This window comes from Stegostoma tigrinum, chromosome 47, assembly GCF_030684315.1.
Source record: "Stegostoma tigrinum isolate sSteTig4 chromosome 47, sSteTig4.hap1, whole genome shotgun sequence".
Taxonomy (NCBI): Eukaryota; Metazoa; Chordata; class Chondrichthyes; order Orectolobiformes; family Stegostomatidae; genus Stegostoma; species Stegostoma tigrinum.
The window spans coordinates 2,611,471-2,631,960 of record NC_081400.1 but is presented as its reverse complement, the minus strand read 5'-3'; the positions used below and the strand labels follow the sequence as shown (position 1 = coordinate 2,631,960).

At 44.3% G+C, this 20,490-nt stretch overlaps 1 protein-coding gene across 5 annotated transcripts in view; it reads right to left on the bottom strand.

The window, feature by feature from the left end:
• Nucleotides 1-16,853, bottom strand: part of LOC125449763 (regulation of nuclear pre-mRNA domain-containing protein 2-like) — a 71,394-nt gene extending 54,541 nt beyond the window's left edge. For all 5 annotated transcript variants that reach the window (XM_048525646.2, XM_048525649.2, XM_048525647.2 and 2 more), the window contains exon 1: nt 16,087-16,853. In XM_048525646.2, coding sequence (XP_048381603.2) covers nt 16,087-16,360 — 274 coding nt within the window. In that variant the 5' untranslated portion in view covers nt 16,361-16,853. The remainder of the gene's footprint in view (nt 1-16,086) is intronic.
• Nucleotides 16,854-20,490: the final 3,637 nt, after the last annotated feature.

Below are 20,490 nucleotides of genomic sequence, written 5' to 3'. Positions count from 1 at the left end.
TGAATCTTAAGGGATTTTAATGTTTCAATATAGCTTTATGCTGTCACATTAAGTCTTCTGCAATTCCAAGACCTGGAAATTGTTCAACAAATCACAACTGGTGAGGAGATAACAAAGTGTAAACACGAGAACGTTAAGAAAAAAAAGCAACGTCACAACAAACAGGTTAGGATATTCATTGGTGAGTTTCATTTGTAACACTTTAAATTCAGCAGGCCGTAACAGCAAGTGGCACAGGAAGTCAGCATTCAAACTCGCTCTGATAAGCGGCAAATAAGTGTCATATGAACAAGTGCCGGGCAATGACCATCCCCAATAAGAGAAAAGCTAAACACCTCCTCTTCACACTGAATTGTATTGAATCTGCTCAATGGCCTCACCACAAGGGATTACCACTGACCAGATGCTAAACTGAATGTAAGCACTGTGGCTACAAGGGCAGCTTGGAGGCTGGGTACTCAGCAGCAAATGTCTCACTTCCTGACTTACCAAAGTCTTTCAACCATCTACAAATCAGGAGTGTGACAGAGTACTGTGGATGAGTGCAGTTCGGGTTTTGAGGAGTTTGGTATGATCCAGGGCAAAGTTCCAGCAGGACCATACTTTAAGGTATGTTTTCATCCGATTCCTACCACTTTAGTTTAAAACTTAGAGAAAATCCTTGACATTGCACTCTACTTCAAACACAGCACCACTAGTATCTGCTTAAGTCTCTGTTGTCTTATTCCAGATATCCATTATTTCATTGCCCGTAACGACAGGGGGATAAAGTACTCTAGGGAACCCATCATAGGGTTATCCTAGATTCAACTCTACACTTAACAGGATGCAGCAAAGTTGGTGGGGAAGGTTCCGATCTTGACAACTACACAATTACTAGTGACCAAAGTCCCAACAGACATAGGGCTGCTCTCTCATTCGAGAGACAACTGGCAGAGAGTTTTACCCGAGGGTTACCGCAGGTAGGATTGAGAAGGCAGGATCTTCCTGGTGACCTCAGCCAGGATGAAACTGAACCTGCAGTGCTGGCATCACTCTGCATCGTAAACCAGTCACCCAACCACCTGAACTGACCAACCCCCAACTAATTACCCACATTTCAAATTACCCCATGTAGACGTCAGGAAAAACAGACCCAAATTTAGTTTCTGGACCTTCTAAACCAGTGTGCCACCTGGCAGAGTGCCAGGTAGACAGCTGAGTCACAACTGGTACTAATATCTGAATCAGAAAACATGACCCCGAGTAGAACAAAGAAAGCCACGCTGAAGGCTTTGTTGATAATTCCAAGGAATGCATACTGCCCCATAGATGCAAAATATTAAAAAGTACCAAGCCTGACAATCTAAGGCACCATGATTAGCCTTGAAAAATACAAGACAAAAACAGAACATAAATCTTGAGTGTGCGATTAAGCAATACCAAGTTTGAGTTCAAGGAAGAGACGAAATAGCATACGATGCACAAAGATGGGAGGTTGGTCAGAAGATTGGATAGATTATTTAAATAAAGAATGATCAAAAGACTGGAAGGAGAGACAAATTGGATTAACGAAAGCGAGCTACAATGATAAAAACAGATTGGCAAAACTGCTACAGAAATTTAAAAAACAAAAAAGTTAGAGTGAATGTTGGTCAGAGCAATTCTGGGGAATTAATAATAGAAAATAAGGAGATGGCAGATGAACTGAACAGTTATTTTACATTGGTCTCCACTGTAAGAATCCAAGTGACATTCTAGAAATAGGTGTAAATAAGGGAATAGAAGGGAGGGAAGAACTTAAAATCACAATTACCAAGGAGGTTACACTGAGCAAACAGTTGGAGCTGCAGGTGAAAAAATCCTGATGGACATCAGCATAGAAAAGAAGTGGTTTGACAGATAGTTGATGTATTGGTTCTAAGTTTCCAAAAATCCCAAGAGTCAGGGAAGGTGCCATCAAATTGGGAAATAATGAATTCAACTCCTTTACTCAGAAAAAGAGGGTGACAATAACTAGGACAACAAGCCAGTTGGCTTAATATTGGTCATGAGGAAATGTTAGAAGTTATTTAAAACTCACAGCAGGACATGAAGAAAAAGAAGTCATCAGGCAGTGTCAACGTGGTTTGTGATAGGGGTAGTGTGTTTAAGCAAGAGTATTTTGAAGAAACTTGAGGTGTGGATGAATGGGAACCGATGGATGCACTGTATTTAGATTTCCAAAAAAAATCAAAATAAAACTCATGGTGTAGGATTAACATATTGGCATGGAAAAATGATTAGCTGAGGTAACAGGAAGTGGACAGCAGGCATAAATGGCTCACATTATAAAATAATGAGGAGTGCATTTTCCCTGGATGGGGATTTCAATATTGGGGAGGCACATTTTTCAGGTGGAAGGAGATTTAAAAAAGACACGAGTTTTTTTTTGTTTTACAGAGAGTAGATTGTGTGCATAATGAACTTCCTGAGGAAATGATGGACGTGGGCACAATTACAACATTTAAAAGACATTTGGATAGATACATGAATAGGAAAGGTTGAAGGGATATAAGTCAGGAGCAGGCAGGTGGGACCCTTCTAGTTTGGGATTATGTTCTGCATGGACTGGTTTAACCAAAGGTCTGTTACTGTCTCTATGACTATGTAGAAAGTGTCATGTCATGGATTAAAACTGGGGCTCAACTTTTTACCATTTATAGAAACGACTTGGACGAAGGGGCAGGTCGTATACAGAGAGAGACAGAGTCAGGAAAGCAAGTTGTGAAGACAACATGAGAAGGTCATGAAGGAATACAGGTATGTTAAGTGGGAAAAATTTGACAAATGGAATATAACGTGGGCAAATGGGAATCAGCAGCAATAATGACAAAAAACAACCAAACATGTTAGCTAAACGGTGAGAGGTCCCATAACTCAGATCTGTTTCTCAAAGTGCGTGAGTTTCACAAGACTAGTACACAGTACAACAAACAATTTGGAAATCTAAGAGAAATGTTATTGCTTACTGCAAGTGGAATTGAATACCCAAAGTAGGTGGTTATCCCTACGTTACACAAGGCATTGGTAGGGTCACATCTAGAGTACTGTGCGTGGTTTGGTCTCATTATTCAAGGATGGGTGTCGGTGCATTGGAAGCAATTCAGAGAAGGTTTACAGAAAATCACACCATGGGAAAATCACCATAGAAAATTGTGTTATAGGGAAATCGCTATACCAGTAGAGCAGAAAGTTCACGCTATCCAAACAGCGTCCACAATTCATCAATCGCATTCAGCCAATTTGCATAGATGAAATGTGTTATAGCAGAACTACCTGTAGATAGACGATGAAAGGGCGAAAACAAAGGGGTGAAAGGTTATCTGAGGATTATCAACTCATCAGATGTGCTATGATTTTGCTGAATGATGAAACGGGCTTTAAGGATCAGTCGACTACTGCTGCTCTGAATTCATAGATAAGCACTAAAATGGTGAGTCTTCACAAATTCTGCTAGCAGTTCAGTCTGTCTTTAGGTGATTTCATTCACATGGCAATTTTTCCACTGGGAACTGCAACAAATAATGTAAACTCGCTGGCTTCCCTTGTTCCAATCACAAATGAGACCTCCAACTTTATTGTGGGCTTCAGAACTCAGCATCTGATCTGTCAGTTCCTTTTTCATCCAGGATCTGACAAAAACACCACCAAGAAGGTGGAGTATAACAAAGAGGCTCACAGTCCCACACCCTCAAAACTGGCACTGGGACTGTTGGCAGACTGAAGGAATTGCCTCCTTTTCTGAGCTAATCTGCTGTGTAAGCTATTCTGTTCAAACAGGCGGGGAGAAACCTCATCCTAGCAATGGAACTGCTGAGATATACTGGCTGTAATAGCAATCCCAAATCAATACCTAAAATACATTCAAACTTAATAGCAATGAGCATGGATTAGAGAGTTGCTATCACAATTTCTCCAATTCAGTAATTTTGTTCTAGCTTTAAATTTGTTCAAAATCCAGATTCTTAAATAATCCAAACCCCAATTTATTGTTACCCATCCACAATGTCTTAAAACTAAAAAACAGCAATGATATGTCGGTTTTCCAATTGGAAGCTAAGGTTCCAAAGAGCAATGTTGTTGCCTCAAAGATGCAGAACGTCAACGTTTACGAGGGAAAGAAAAACACTTCAGTACTCCTTACAGCTGATTTTAATAAAGATAGGGCTTGTAGACGCAGAAACCCAGAGCAGAGACATTGGCTTCAACAACCACAAAGTGGCTGAAAACAAATGACCACGTGCATTCCTCGAGATAAAAAGCTCCTGATTTTGAGTTGGAAGATATATTTAACTGCAACTAACTACCCTTCTGTAACTATGGCTAAATATATTCACTCGAGCTCTCCCACCGCTATCACTGTTACCAACGCAATCGAACAAAAGGACCCTTCAGTTTCTATTTATAAATAAAACAGAAATTTAACATTTTACGGTAAGACAGCACTATCAGCAACACTTAGTATCAACAATTCTATTCACAGCTTATGCAGTTATGTGGCAAACTGAAATTCAAAATTTCAATTACACCAAGAACAGGTTATAAAGACTTGAAAATGATCATACTCGTTCTTCCAATGGCCCAGTCTGTTTGATCAGGAAGACGTGATTCAACCACCAGTCTTGACAAATTACTTGATATCACCCGAGGCCATGATATCAGCATTATTGCTCTTGGCTTAAGGAAGAACAATTGGTTCATTCCCAACTACTCACTATCCTGCAGGAGACAGGAATGCATGGGCGAAGGAAGAAAGGACAAGACTGAACAGGAAACTCCAACCCTGCCCAGCCATTGAGCAGCCAGTCCAGGCCCACACAAGGAAAACAGCTTTCTGAAGTGAGGTACCAAAGGGTGCTTAAATACTATGAGATCTTACCCAGCAGAGGAAAGGAGCAAAGGACAACTGCAAAAGAATCATGGAGTGTGGGGGTGGGGTGGAGAGAGCAAGCGAGAGAGAGAGAGAGACGGTGGGGGGGGTGGTCCATGGTGGGGAGATGTAATATTATGCATATACTCCATTGTTTTCAAGGCCCTCAGCCTGGGATATTCGCCATCAGTGGCATCTTGAAACAGCCTAGCAGGCAAGGGATGGACTATAAAATTTCCCTCAGGGCATACCAGAAAGAAATTGGAAAATTCACCCCAATTTTAAAAGTGGAACTGGAATTTAAGTAGGCAACACCCGAGAAGCACTTAAGCCAGGGAAATTTACTAGCTGCAAAAGTCTTAGTACAAACCACCAAAAATAGCATGGTCTGTTCGTATCTGAACACTGCAGAGAAACAAAAGATGTGAGAAGGAAATGGTATGTAAAATATGCTGTTGCTGTTTGAGTGCAAACAGCTGATGCAGAACACCTAACATCAGATACAATGCAATTCATTCTACTTTTGACATTGGCCTTTTAACATACTCATAACATCTCCCTCACTTCCCAGGTCCTACAAATTTTCAGGATTCTCTTTTCACTAGTCGAAAAAATACAGTCACAATAAAAATGTAATTGCTGTGCAAGACTAACTATCAGTAACTGCCCAAACTCTACAGCAGGGCTTCCCAAAGTGTGGGTCCAGCACCTCAAGTGAGTAGGGTCAGCAACAGCCACGCTGGAGCTCTGATCAAGTTACAAATCCATTTTTGCTTGAGTAAGTACTTGCTCCACCCACACCAGCAGTTCTTTCCTACTGCTGACTTCCACAGTTCTCTCTTTCTGTAACATCTGCACCTCCTCCAACTCTCAGAAGGGTCATGACAACTTTCAAAAGTCAAGGAAACACTGCTCTAACCTAAGTGAAAGTACCACACAATGTGGTATTGGACTACGCAAGTCAGGAGGTTTCAGTTCCAATCACAGCCATTCCATCTTACTTCACCTCCCCAAGAACAGTGATGCTGCAGAGTCGGAGATAACAATGTGTAGAGCTGGATGAACAGCAGGCCAAGCAGCAGAGAAGCAGGAAAGCTGATGCTTCTAGACACTTCTTCACGTCTATGATTCATTTTCTGAAGAAGGGTCTAGGCCTGAAACGTCAGCTTTCCTGCTCCTCTGATGCTGCCTGGCCTGCTGTGTTCATCCAGCTCTACACCTTGTTATGCCCAAGGACAGTGACTGGGGTGGTACAAATAATCTTGATAGTGAATGAAACAAAAATATAACAGTTTTCCAGTGACACCTGCTGGAAAATTGATGTGCATTCAGCACAGGATCAGACTTTTTGAAAAACCTGCACAATTAAGCAGCAAAGTCACCCACACATGAAAGTCAAAGAATATGCAATACCTTGGGAGATCTGGCTTCAGGAAGTTAGGAAAGAATAAAGAATTCTCACGAAACATCAGAATATGACAAAATAAACTTCACTGGGTTTAACTATTGTCTATTTCACCATATCAACTTATCTGCAAAATGTCACAGTAAGCCACAGTACAGCAGCAGAGGTGTAGGTGAAGGCAGACTCAACTTTGCCACATATCTAGGAGGAAATCACTGCAGTTACTAGAATCCGTATTTAAAACAAAAACAAAATGCTGGAAATCACAGCAAGTCAGGCAGAATCCATGGAGTGGGTGCGAGTCTAGATGACTCCAGAGCCACCACAGGTCTAATTTGTGCATTTTTATGGGTAAATGCCATTGGCGTACATTGAACACATGCTGAATGGCTTTCAGAAATCAACTTTATCCTGAGGTCATGATTCATTTTCTCACCTAAACTGTATTTAATACTTCCCACTGCCTACTACTTTTTATAAATTTATTCACAGGGTGAGGGCATTGCTAGCTAGGCCAGCATTTATTGCCCATCCAGAGGACAATTAAGAATCATCCACATTGCTGTGGGTCTGGAGTTGTATGTAGTCCAAGCCAAGTAAGGAGTGCAGTTTCCTTCCCTAAAGGGAAATGTTGTGACATCATTTACTGTGTTACCACATCACATAATTCGCCCTTCCCACAATTTTCCTGGAGGCAGGTGGCTCATGTCAGCACAACTACATGTGATTAGTTGCTACACAGCATATCTTCATGTGGATATTCCTCACTTTGGAACCTGGGTAGTAGGCAATGCATTTGGTTACCATGGCGAGCACTATGGTCAATACCGATCCCAGTTTAACTAACCTAGTTTCTAACAGCAATGCGGAGCCTCAATTTCCCCCAAAATCTTGTCCAAGAACAAGACACTTTCATCATAAGGTCAGCTATCTCCTACAGTCCCTGGGTCAAGCCTGGACAGTTCTCATCTACAATAGAGGGTGTAACATCATACAGTTCATTTACCTATTCATCTTTTGAAAGAACGGTAGAGATTACGGTGAAAATGTTCCAATATTGGAGCTAAATACACTTGTCTGAGCTCTCATCTCCAGTTTTCAAACTTACGATGCTCTGAGTAAGTTGGTCAAGGTTAAGAACCTGACCGTCCCTACACCAGACAGTTTGTCAGAAGTATTTTTTTAAAAAACTGAAAATAAACACTAGTGGCCCAGTTGATAAAGCAGCAACTGAGTAAGCCCCAGTTCAATTCTCAGCCAATTACAGTTAGCTCATGTCAGCTAAGTAGCTTTTTATTTGAAGGGGGGTATTCAAAACTGGCCTGGGAACGAGGATGATGTTAAAGCTATAGGAAATAGGAAATCGAGTAGGCCGTTCAGTTCGTCATTCAATAGGATCATGGTTGATCTAAAACACTCATGGCCAATTTCTTGTGTTTTTTCCCATAACCCTCAATTCCATTACAAATCAAGATTCTATCTCAGCCTTAAATATGTACAAGATCTCTGCAGGTGCAGCACGGGATTCCAAAGACACTCAACCCGCAGAAGAAATTCCTCCTCATCTCATTCTTAAAATTATTAGATGTGACAAACTTCTAGAACTATGATAAAATTACCACACAATTATAAAAAGTCAACAGAATTAATGTTTCAGGTTGAGTGACCATTCTGAGGAAGGATCAGTCAACCAAGAACGTTTAACTCTGATTCTCTCCACAGACACCATCAGACCTGCTTTTCCACCAATTTCTGATTTTGTCTCTGATTTGCAATATTCGCAGTTCTTTCAGCCAATATAAAGTCACCATAAGAGTGGAAGTAATCCTTTCCCATAATTTCCAACTCAGCATCTTCCTTCAAATCCTGAGCGAGAGGCCACTCCTCAACCTAGCAACCAGTTCAGGAATTCTCAAAAACTTCCTCAAAGTGATCCTTCCACACTGTCCCCCTATTTCTTCATGTCACTGGTATTTCGAAATTCTGCTCTAAACATAATCAAGAGACGAGACAGTTGTTGTCTTCTTTTATAGGATAAGAGGATTTTGTTGCACCTATGTATCTGGAAACAGTGATGAAACTGCAGACAGCGCAGCAAGTTGATTTGTTAATTTCTAGATTGTTGTGGGGTTGCTCAGAGGATAAATATATAAGGTTGTCAGACAAATTATGGAATAGTAGGTTAAAACAATAGTCCTCTGGGAACAGCAGAAAAGGTTTCTCTGTACTCAGTGGCCTCCCCTTTTGATTGTGACCCCAGTTTGAGACCAAGTCAGGGGAAAAGTCTTACCTGCAACTACCCTGTCCAACCCTTAAGTATTTTGCCCATTTCACTGAGTTCATCTCTCATTCTTCAAAACTCTACAGAATACAAAGACAGTTTTCGCAATCTCTCTTCAGTCAGTCCTGCAGTCCCAGGTATTAAATCTGATGAAAGCAAAACAGGAATTGCTGAGAAAACTCAGAAGAGTCACTAGGCCAGAAGCATTAACTCTCCTTTCTCCCAACAGATGCTGCCAAACTCTGAGTTTCTCCAGCAATTTCTGTTTTGATTTGGATTTCCAGCAACTGCAGTTCATTGCTTTCTTTTTGACAAGTCTGGTGAAACTTCATTACACTTTCTCTATGGCAATAATATCCTTTTTTGAGGCAAGGGAACCAAAATTGCACACAGTACTCCAGCTGCAGTTTAACCAATGTTTTGTATAGTCGAAGCAAGACTTACCTATTCATATTCAGATCCTCTTGCCTCCAACACAGGCACATTGGGGCAACTGATCTTCCTCTGTCCCCTTATTACATGATTAGTCTCACGACCCTACATTTTTATCCTCTGAGCAACTCAGCAACAAGCTAGAAATCAAATTAACTTGCTACACTGTCGGCTGTTTTATCACTATTTCTAGGTGCATAGATGCAAAAGGATTCTGTTTTTCCATAAAATAAGCATTATGTCCCGTTTTCTGTGTATCCTCACCAATTAAAATCAGTTGTCTCCTTCAAGTTCTACATATTTACTGACAGGGCAGTATTTTTCTACAAGGCAGAAGCAAAGCACATCAGACTCAGGTTTCAAAGACTGCAGGTCGTAAAAGCAAAAGGACAGGTGCAAGCAGTTGAGAGAGGGGTTGGGTGTGTGTCTACAGGGTGGTGGAAGTAAAGTATTTTGCAATGAGCTGTTTGGGACAGAATAATGCAATACAACATGTCCTCTGGCGTAACACCATAAATATATGGAAAACGTGAAGCAGGCTCAAAGAGTTGAATGGCCTACCCCTGTTCCTATTTTCTATCTGAACAATTTGGGCATCTTTGAAGAAACTAGAAAGGAAAACTACAATGGTTGTCTTGTCCATGAAATTCTATTTTGTTTATGGATGAGATCTGTAAGACCTTAAGGTCATCACGGGAACAGAAGGAAGCCATTCAGTCTGCTCTCCTATTCAATGGACGCAAGTTTGATCTGATAATTCTCTACTTTGCTGCCACTTCCCCATATTCTTTGTGCTTTTAATGATTGACAATGTCTATCGCAACCTTGAATATATTAACCAGCCAGCCTTTACAGCCCATTGCAGAGAAGAATTCCACAAATTCATAATTCTTATCCGTCTTGAAGGAGTGGCTCTTTACACAGATTATGACGTCTGGTCCTAGACTCTTGACTTTCCACCTCTACACTATCAGCATTCCCACCCGAAAGGTTCTTGTATGTTTCAATAAGGTCAACTCTCATTCTTCTAAACTCTAATGAACACAGGTCCAATTTATTCAACCTCTACTTACAAGAAAATCCTTCCATAACAGAAATCAATATAGAGGACCTTGTCTCGACTACCTCCAACACCCATTTCCTTAGATGATTGGGCCAAAACCGTTCACAGTATTCCAGCTGTGACCCAACTAGTGCCTTGTATAGTTTTATCAAGCCCTCTCTACTCTATGTACAAGCATAGAAAATCCTGATGGGACTGGACAGGCTAGATGCAGAAAGAATGCCCCTAACGAAGTCCAGAACTAGAGGTCACAATCTAAGCCATTCAGGAGAGTTGTGAACCCGTGGAATTCTTTCCCACATGAAGGTGTTGGGGGCCAGTTCACTAGGGAGCTGAAAGTGGCCCTTACAGCTAAAGGGATCAAGAGGTATTGGACAGAAAGCACAAATGGGATACTAAAAATACATGATCAGCCATGATCATGTTGAATGGTGGTGCAGGACCAATGGGCTGAACAGTCTACTCCTGCATCTATTTTCTATGTTTCTATTCCCTTTCTTTCTCCTTTGAAATGAATTTTCCTTTCCCATCACCAGAACTTTGATACTAGCTTTTTGTGGTCCAAGCATGAGGGCTCCCAAATCCATCTCTAAAACAGATTTCTGGAATTTTTCCACACTTAAGTATTCAGCTCTTCTATCATAGAATCCCTACAGTGTGGAAACAGGCCCTTTGGCCCAAAAAGTCCACACCGACACAAAGAGCATCCCACCCCCTAATTTACGCATCCCTGAACACCATGGGCAATTTAGCACAGCCAATCCACCTAACCTGTGGGGGGAAACCAGAGCACCCGCAGGAAACCCACAGACATGGGGAGAATGTGCAAACTCCACTCAAACAGCTGCCCGAGGATGGAATCAAACCCAGGTCCCTGGCGCCGTGAGGCAGCAGTGCTAACCATTGAGCCACCGTGCCGCCAATTCTGACAATTCTAATCCTGCCAAAGTGCCTAACCTCTAATTTCGCATATTGACTTTGATCTGCTAAGTTTTTGCTCATTCATTTCATCTCTCTGTAGAGTCCATGTCATCCTCACTACTTGCCTTCCCATCTATTTTTGTCATCTGCAAACTTGGCAATAGAACATTTACTTCCATTGTCCAAGTCATTAATGTAAAATGCAAATGACTGTGACTCTAGCACAGATTCCAGTGGCATTCCACTAGTTACAGGTTTCCATCCTGAAAATGATCCACCTCTCTGGCTCCCATTAGTTGGGCAGTCTGCTACCCATTCTAATGTACCACTTCCGACCGCCTTATGCACAGCACCTTATCGAACGCCTTTCAGAAATCAAAATGTGTTACATCCACCAGTTCTCCTTCATATCCTGCATGTTATCTCCTCAAAGAACTTAAAATAACTCAAAACAGTTAAGAACCACCCCAAACTAAAAACAATGCCATTGTAACAAAACAGTTGAAGAGAAAGGCGAGGCTACGGAATACTTTTCCACCCAATATTTTCAATTTGCACCACCCCCCTGAAAGCAGAAATCACACATGGAGAAAAGGCCAGAATATCAAGCCCAATCTGACAAACAAAACACCAATTTGGTCTCAATCCAACTGCATAACATTTTTTAAAAAGCAAGTATTAGTGTGCAAACAAAGAGCACAACAGGCTACTTCCATACAAGTAATTCTCCACAGACGGACAGGCATACTGATACGTTCGCTTACGGGATTTGTGATAACATGGATAGCTGAAATGAGGACAAAGTGTGGAGCTGGAGGAACAGAAAAGCTGACGTTTTGGGTCGGGACAAGAACGGTACAAGATAGAATATGCTGGAGAAACTTCTATGGAGAAAGGAAGAGTCAACTTTTCAAGTTGGATACAAACCCTGCCAATGGCAGGAAATCACAGTGCGCGAACTTGTGTCTCAGAACCATTCTGAAGAACAGTCAGATTGTATGTAAAATCTTAACTTGGTTTCTCCAGCACTTTGTGCTTTCATCACAAGGTGGGTCAGTATTTGACTACACGAATGCAGGAGTAGAATAGGCAAACGTGCAGTGGAAGAATAAATTTTGAGGATGCTGAAGAGACAATGCGTAGTCATGTTTGGCAAAAAAAGTTAAGATCCAAAGACAAAGTTTTGCCATTGGTAATGGAGTTTAATGGGTTGAGGACAAGTTAGAACAGAAGACTGCAAAGATACATTGGAGAGAAGGTATGCAGTAATTTGCAAATGAGAGCAAGGACCTTAAAGTCGAGTATGCCACCAAACGTGGAACTTGTAGAGATCAGTAAAGGCAGAGATGACTTGTAGCCACACTACCTGCATGCACTGTTTCAAAAAGATTAAACACAACCAAGTCAATTAGAAGACAAGACTGTGGAGTCAGACCTTCAAAAGAAACCTACACACCCCGATTCCTCCACATTGTTCAATTTTAACAAAAGTTCTCTCCATTAACACTGGCAAAAAAGCTCTGCACACATTCTGGAGCTGCACAGTGCAGTCGTGTACACATTATAGTGATGACTGAAGAAAAAAAATTCTTTCCAATCTGTCATCTTTGTGTTTTGTACCAACGTGCATTTTGCTGACAGCTGATACAATTGCCAGTTGTTGGAAATCAAACTCCGAGTTCTCACTCGCACTAAGCTTTTTACATTTGGAAGGACCGAAACAGATTAGACTCTCTGCAGGAAAGAGCTTTGTCCTTTTAGTTTAGCAATGGGATGTGTGGCTGCACGAGAAGGGTGCCAATCCAAACCTAACAACAGCCGTACACTCCTTTGCGCTTAGGGCAACTGCGACCTTTGTTAAAAAGATTGCCAGCAGCCAGTTTCTACAACAGGAGCCAAGGACAGAAATCAGAGAGAAAAGACATATAGTGCATCATACCTGGGTGTTCTTTGAAAGAAAGAGGAGTCTCCTTCCTTTTACTTTTTCGGAGAACATTCCCAATTTATTCGATAAGGCTTGGGGTTCTTCCAGACCCCTGCATTACTCCCAAATGACACAACGTGTCAGCTGTGGCTCAGCCAGTAGCGCACACAGTTTGGAATTACAGGGTTGTGGGATCAAGCCCCACTCCAGGGCCTGAGGACAAAGACTCAAGTGCCAGATTTGCTGGAGGTGCCAGTTTCAAATGAGGCATTAGAACTCCTCAGTTGGATGTAAAAGGTCCCACAGCATTATTTCAAAGAGTGCAAGGGAATGCTCCCTCGAGTCCTGGCTGATATTTGTCTCTCAACTAACATTACATATTGATGAACAGATTATCACACTATTGTTTGTTGGAATCTGCTGTGCGCAAGTCAGCTGCCCTTTATCCCCCTCAAATTTCTAACAGTAACCGTACTTCATTCACTGTAAAGTGCTTTCAGACATCCAATGATGCAAGAGGTGCTCCAGAAATGCAAGACTCTCTTTCGAGTTGGGGGTATAAGTAGCGAGAGTCTGGACTTGATACATGCACCTAGATAGGAAATGCTTACATGCTCTTCAGATGAAGGGATGCATCACAGCCGAGCACAATGTTCCCACAGACACCTAATCAGCAGTAATCACTGAATAATTTTTCTCTTCCCTTAGCCTTGATACTAAAGCCAACTGTAGCCTTCCACTGCGCTATCCTTGTAATGAGATTTCTTCAATTCCCTCAGGTGACAAAAAGTGACCCAAGTGAGAACTCTGCTCCAAGTGCTCACATTACACATTACAATTTGTCCATAGTGCATAATTCTGTGTATACAACCATGGCAACCATCTGCAGCACTACATCGTACTGATATTTACATTGGCTCACGTAGCACATTGGTAACACATCAAACCAATGGAACAGTAACTTCTTTCAACTCAAGTCGCACCCATCATCACCAGCGGTGCCGGTGGTCCAGCTCAAAACGTGCTCTCCAAAGGTGAATTTCAACCAACTCTTCAACTTTAAAACCAGGTGTTTCCGAAGTGCCAAAGAGGGCACCAGCACAAATGTTTCACAACACATTGTGTTTTCCTTAAATCTTAGCTTCAACTGTTTTCATCTACTCTCAACTGGGTGTGCAGCTTGCGGTCTTTGACATGGGGCTGCTTCTGAAGAAACGAAGATAGATTACAGAATCAGCCTAGAGCTGCTAAAAACACCTCAATTGCAGTGTGGCTAGGTACATGAAAGATTGACATACTACACGAGTAACATCAGATCGAGCTGCTCTGTCTGAAGTTGCAGCGAAAAGGTTAGCCTACCTTGCACGGGGAATAGGGACTCAGAGGACATGTCACCCTAACCTACAAACATGCAAATCATTTTATAGCAGCATGAGCACAGCTTAGAAGGTGCTTTTGAACTGGTTTAATGCTTTTAACCCTCAACATGCAGGTCTCTTGCAGCCATAACAACAAAGCAAAACCATTAAAGTCACGCGCCAGTGATGCCCGGTTAAATAAACGACAGGACATCCCGCCCACACAACTTCACAAGCCTGGTACATCTAGTACAAAACAAAACGCAAATTGCAGGAGAAACTCAGTACGTCTGGCATATCCATGGGGAGAAAACGCAGTTGACGTTTTGGGTCCAATGACCGTTCCTCAGAACTGGACTCAAAACGCTAACTATTTTTTCCTCTCCACTTATACTGCCAGGCCTGAGTTGCTCCACCAATTTGTTTTTCTGTCAGATCTTCAGCATCCACAGTTCCAAGTTTCATCTTAGAGTTGATCAGCCTCACAATATTCACAGAACACAACACACAATTCATATAAAGGGAGAAAACAATATAACTTGTAAAACTTGAGAAACAGCTTATTTGGCAGCAAGTACTTGTGCAACACAAGTCAGTTTACAAACTAACAACACTGCAAGTGTGCTCATTGTAGTGAGAGTTCTGCACATCCCAGCACAGAAACAGATTTCTTACTAAGCACTGTTTCCACTGCAATTTATTCACCCTGTGCACACCAAGGACACATCCTTCTTGAAACACAGCTACACAAAGTTTCATGAAGTGCTAACCACCCGCGATATCATCATACATGATCAATATTGCAGAATTCAAATAACTCCTGAAAATTGAGATGTCTTTCAACCTGACCTGTCCCTTCACATCCACTTAATAAGCCCGAGAGTGGAGCGAAGAATGGGGACGGAACAGGGAGACCAGAGCTCAAACATCCCAAAATCAATTCAGGTAGGTTTGAATAGGCTGGTAAGTACTTTTGGCCTGTACTTACAGAAATCAGATTATTAAATTCAGGAGTGGATGTGGTAAGAATTGCAAACTATTTTGATGTGGAGGGGGGGGCAAATAACCACTGGTTGGGGGGGGCAGCGTTAAGAATAACCACTGTAATGGGGGGTGGGGGGGGCAAATAACCACTGGTTCAGGGTGAAGAATAACCTCTGTAATGGGGGGTGGGGGGGGGGCAAATAACCACTGGTTCAGGGTGAAGAATAACCTCTGTAATGGGGGGGGGCAAATAACCACTGGTTAGGGGGGGGGCAGGGTGAAGAATAACCATTGTAATGGGGAGGGGGGGCAAATAACCACTGGTTCAGGGTGAAGAATAACCTCTGTAATGGGGAGGGGGGGCAAATAACCACTGGTTCAGAGGGAGGGGAGTAATCAGGCAGGAGGGAAACAGGTTGGGGAGGTCACATACTGGTGTGCGGGGGGTTCTGGCAGCATAATAGCTAAACAAGGAGGCATAATAACTGAATTTGAGAGTGTATTACTAAATGGGGGTGGGTGCAGTAATTGAATGGGGGCAATAATTACAAGTCAGAGCGAAGTATTAGAATTAGGTTTATTGTCACTGTGTGGCTGAGGGGCAATAAAAACTGACTGGGGGCTGGGATGGGGAGTGCGAGAGGAAGGGGATTTGGGAGAGGAATGGAATACCATAAAAACACTTGCTCCCAAGCGTGATAGATGCTCGCCAATGAGGATTGCAAAAAAAAATAAAAGTTTGCTGGGCTGGACAAATGGGCGCTGCTTGTGACAGAAGACAACGAGCCCCTGCGCAGGTAGACAGCATGTCCAGCAAGGCCACTCACATTTCCTCATGCACTTCATCCAGTGCTTGACGATGGAGCTGTAGTGTTTCTTGTTGTCCAGGATCCAGGACGACAGGCCCTGGATGCCGTCCATCGTGTTGGTGACCGTCAGCAGCTTCTTCTCCAGCGCAGCCTCCAGAGCTGCCAGGGAGGAAGACGAGCCGCTGGGAATGGTGGAGGTAGTGGATGATGACGACGAAGACGATGCTGCTGAAGAAGAAGAAGAAGCGGCCACGGCCGGCCCTCCCGCTGCTGCTGCTGCGACAGCCGCCATCTTGCTCCCTCCGCTCTCGCTCTCCCTCGCTGTTTGCCCCGCCCCCACCGAAGCAGGTGACGTGCGCGGCGACGCAAGACGCGACTGCGCGCACGCACAGGCGACGCCAAAAGGGGAACGGGGAGGCGGAGGGAGGGGGGCACACGCACGACGCTGTTCGTGGGGATGGGGGGTGGTGATGACGGCGCACCGAGCGAGAGCACGTGATCTCCTTTGCGACGGAGCGTGCGCGGCCTGTCGTCCGGCCCACGTGACCTCCCCTCCCCCACCACCAGCCGAGAGACGACGGTTACTTTCTCTCTCGATCGCTTCACTTTCTCTACTGTCCTCACCTCCGCTTTGATTTGGACAGGACGGAACGGGGGTTATGAGGGAGGGGGAGGAAGGTAAAGTGCTGGCAAACACCCGCCCAACCAAGCTTCTCTTTCCCACCACCGAAAAGTGGAAAAAAATCTCCCCGATTGCAAACGGGGTTCTTCCTTTTCGTCCCCTGCACCCCTTATCGCGAAGGCGACGGGAGGGGGCGGGGGTACGAGACCGTTAAGTGGGCGGTTCGGCCCCGCCTCCACCCTCAGCGCGCAGGCGCAGACGTCGACACCACGCCCGTTTCAGCCGACTCTTCCTCAGGCTCCTCCCCCGACCCTAAGACCCCGCCCACATTCCTCAAGCCGCGCCCGTTTGCGCTCAGGCTCCACCCATTTGTTTCAGATCCATTCCCCTTGTTTGCTGCCCGGTCGCTAACCTTCAGGTCCCGCCCATTTGCCGTCAGATTCCGTCCATTGCACGGAGAACACGCCCCTTTCCCCAGAGCCGCCTTTGCGTACTATCCCACAGAACACGCCCACTTTACAACAGACCCCTCCCCCTACCCGCGGACTCCGCACAACACTTCAGAGCACACCACCTTGCCACTAGGACACGCCTCCTTTTCAACAACTCCCCAATCATTTCCCTTCCGAAAGGCCCCGCCCCTTCCCCTTCGGAACACGCCCCCTTCTCAACACACCTCCACACCTTTTCGTCAGAACACGCCTTCTTTCCCTAAGTCGAATAACCATTTCCACTCCCGCTCCCATTCTTTAGATGACATGTCCATCATGGGCCTCCTGCACTGCCACAATGATGCCACCCGAAGGTTGCAGGAACAGCAACTCATATTCCGCCTGGGAACCCTGCAGCCATATGGTATCAATGTGGACTTCACCAGCTTCAAAATCTCCCCTTCCCCCACCGCATCCCAAAACCAGCCCAGTTCATCCCCACCCCCCACTGCACCACACAACCAGCCCAGCTCTTCCCCCCCACCCACTGCATCCCAAAACCAGCCCAGCCTGTCTCTGCCTCCCTAACCTGTTCTTCCTCCCACCCCAAGCCGCACCTCCATCTCCTACCTACTAACCTCATCCCACCTCCTTGACCTGTCCGTCTTCCCTGGACTGACCTATCCCCTCCCTACCTCCTCACCTATCTTCTTTTCTCCATCTTCGGACCGCCTCCCCCTCTCTCCCTATTTATTCCAAAACCCTCACCCCATCCCCCTCTCTGATGCAGGGTCTAGGCCCGAAATGTCAGCTTTTGTGCTCCTGAGATACTGCTTGGCCTGCTGTGTTCATCCAGCCTCACATTTTATTATCTTGGATTCTCCAGCATCTGCAGTTCCCATTATCATTGACTCCCTGGTGAGCAAAGAGGCCATTCAGTCCATCAAGTCTGCACTGGCTCCAAAGATCATCCCACCATCCTGTCCCTGTAACCCTCGATTTTATCATTATTCCTTTCCACACGTGACTTGAAACACTGGGTGTTTTAACCATCCCAAAGTCACAGTTGCAATGCACCAAGTGTGGCAGTTTTCAAACACCATTTTCCCAAAACATGGTTAAATAAGCAAGTAAGCCAAGCAGCATCTCAGGAGCACAAAAGCTGACGTTTCGGGCCTAGACCCTTCATCAGAGAGGAGGATGGGGAGAGGGAACTGGAATAAATAGGGAGAGAGGGGGAGGCGGACCGAATGTTTATTTCGGGTAGATTTCTTTCTACACACACACACAGAGTTCCCATTATCTCTAAATAAGCAAGTAATTGGCTGAAGTATTGGAATGTGCTTTTAACTATCATGCCAGGATACCATGAAGAACTTACCTGCTCTTCTCCAAAATAAGGCAGTGCTCAAAACAGTCAGCCAATCATCTGCATGACGAGACCCCACCATGGGGTAACTCAGAGTGCCAAACCCTCAGCACTGACGCCCTATCATTGCCCGCTCCCTCAACACTGATGCTCTGGCAGTGTGACAACCCACAGCACTGAGCCTCCAAACAGTGCAGTGCACCCACAGCACTGACGGTACAAACGTACAATAATGCTACACTCCCTCACAACTGAACCTCTAACAGTGCACCCCTCCACCAAGGTGGAACAGTTGTTCAGTGGTCAGAACTGTCCCCTCATAGAACCAGGGGCCCATGTTGGGTTCCAGCCTCTGGTGACTGCCTGCGTGGAGTTAGTACATTCTCCCCGCTGTCTGCGGGGGTTTCCAACAGGTGCTCCCGCTTCCTTCCACAGTCAAAAGATGTGCAGATTAGGGTGGATTGGCCATGGGAAATGCAGTGTTATAGGATAGGGGAATAGGTTTGGGTGGGATGCTCTTCAGAGGAACGGTATAAACTCCATGGATCAAATGGCCTGCTCCTACACTGTGTGGATTCTATCAGTGCTCAAACAGTGCACTGCTCACTTAGTATTTTATCACTTATAAATGCCCAGTCAGCTTTGAGCCCACAAGCATCAAACTTGAATGATGGGGCTGCTACCAACTGACATGATGTGAACAAGATTTCAAGGCTAGGCGGCATATTTTAAGTGTGAGGAGGACGACGATTTGGAAAGACATGAGGGGCATTTGTTTTTTTAAACAAAGAGAATGGTTCACATATACAATGAGCTTCCAGAGGAAGAGGCAGACATGGACACAGTTACAATGTTTAAAAGACTAAGCACATGAAAAGGTTTGGAGGGATATAGGCTAGGAGCAGGCAGGTGGGACTAGTTTAGTTTGGATTTATGGTCAGCATGAACGAACGAGTCTGTTTCCATACTGTATGAATCTACGGCAAAAAAAGAGCGACACACTGGGGCATGGATGATGATCAGGTGGTACCTTTGGAACGCAATTCAGGGAGCGGCAGCTGTTAGCTTGACAATTGCCAAGGAAACACAGTTCTTAGTTGGCTCAAACTACAATCTAACAGAAGAAAGCATCGTTAAGTTGATCTGCATAATTTCCAATGGGCACTGGTATTTGTTTTGTAGGTTAATTTGTTCTGGTCCACCTGGTCTATCCAAATCTTACCACCCACTTCAATGTGTTGTTGTCTTGCCTCACCTATGAATGCTGGCAACCTAGCTAGGCCCCAACTCATGCAGCATGAAGATCAAACCTGGAATCTTGCTGCTCGGTGGCGCAGGCCACCGTGGATGGGTTGCTGCCAAGTAAAGCCATCTGAACAGGGTGAATGGGCTTGAGTTACAGGTCAGTCATGATCCAGTGCAACAGGATTGGGGGTGATGAGGCTCCAGCAACAAATGACCTCTTCGCTTTCCTATGGTAAGAAGACATTGACTCCACTGACAAGAGGCCGCCCAGACAGAAGTGAAGCTGTTTGGGTGTACTGTAAAACAAGGATAAATGGTGACAGCGTCATGGAAGCCATCCTCCAATCCATGGACTCCACTTAACACTTCTCGTTGCCTTGGAAAGGCAGCCCATATCATCAAAGCCCTCCCACACCATTAATGCTCTCTTCCAATATCTTCCATCAGGCAGAAGGTACAGAAGCATCTTCTCTGTTGTTATTAGACTGCTTAATGGACCTTTCTAATTTCAAATAATGTTGATCTTGCTAATGCTGATTTTTGTGCACCTCCTGTGAAGTCATAACCTTGTATGCCTTGCTCTGTCTAAGCACACTATGATTTGTATGTCCTTGTTTGCTGTGATCGGCCTGTACTGCTCATTAAACAACACTTTTCAATGTACTGAGGTACACGTGACTACGATAAATCACATCAAGAGGCAACTGTGCTACACTGCTGCCAAGGACACAAACTTCAGAACACTGCACTGACAC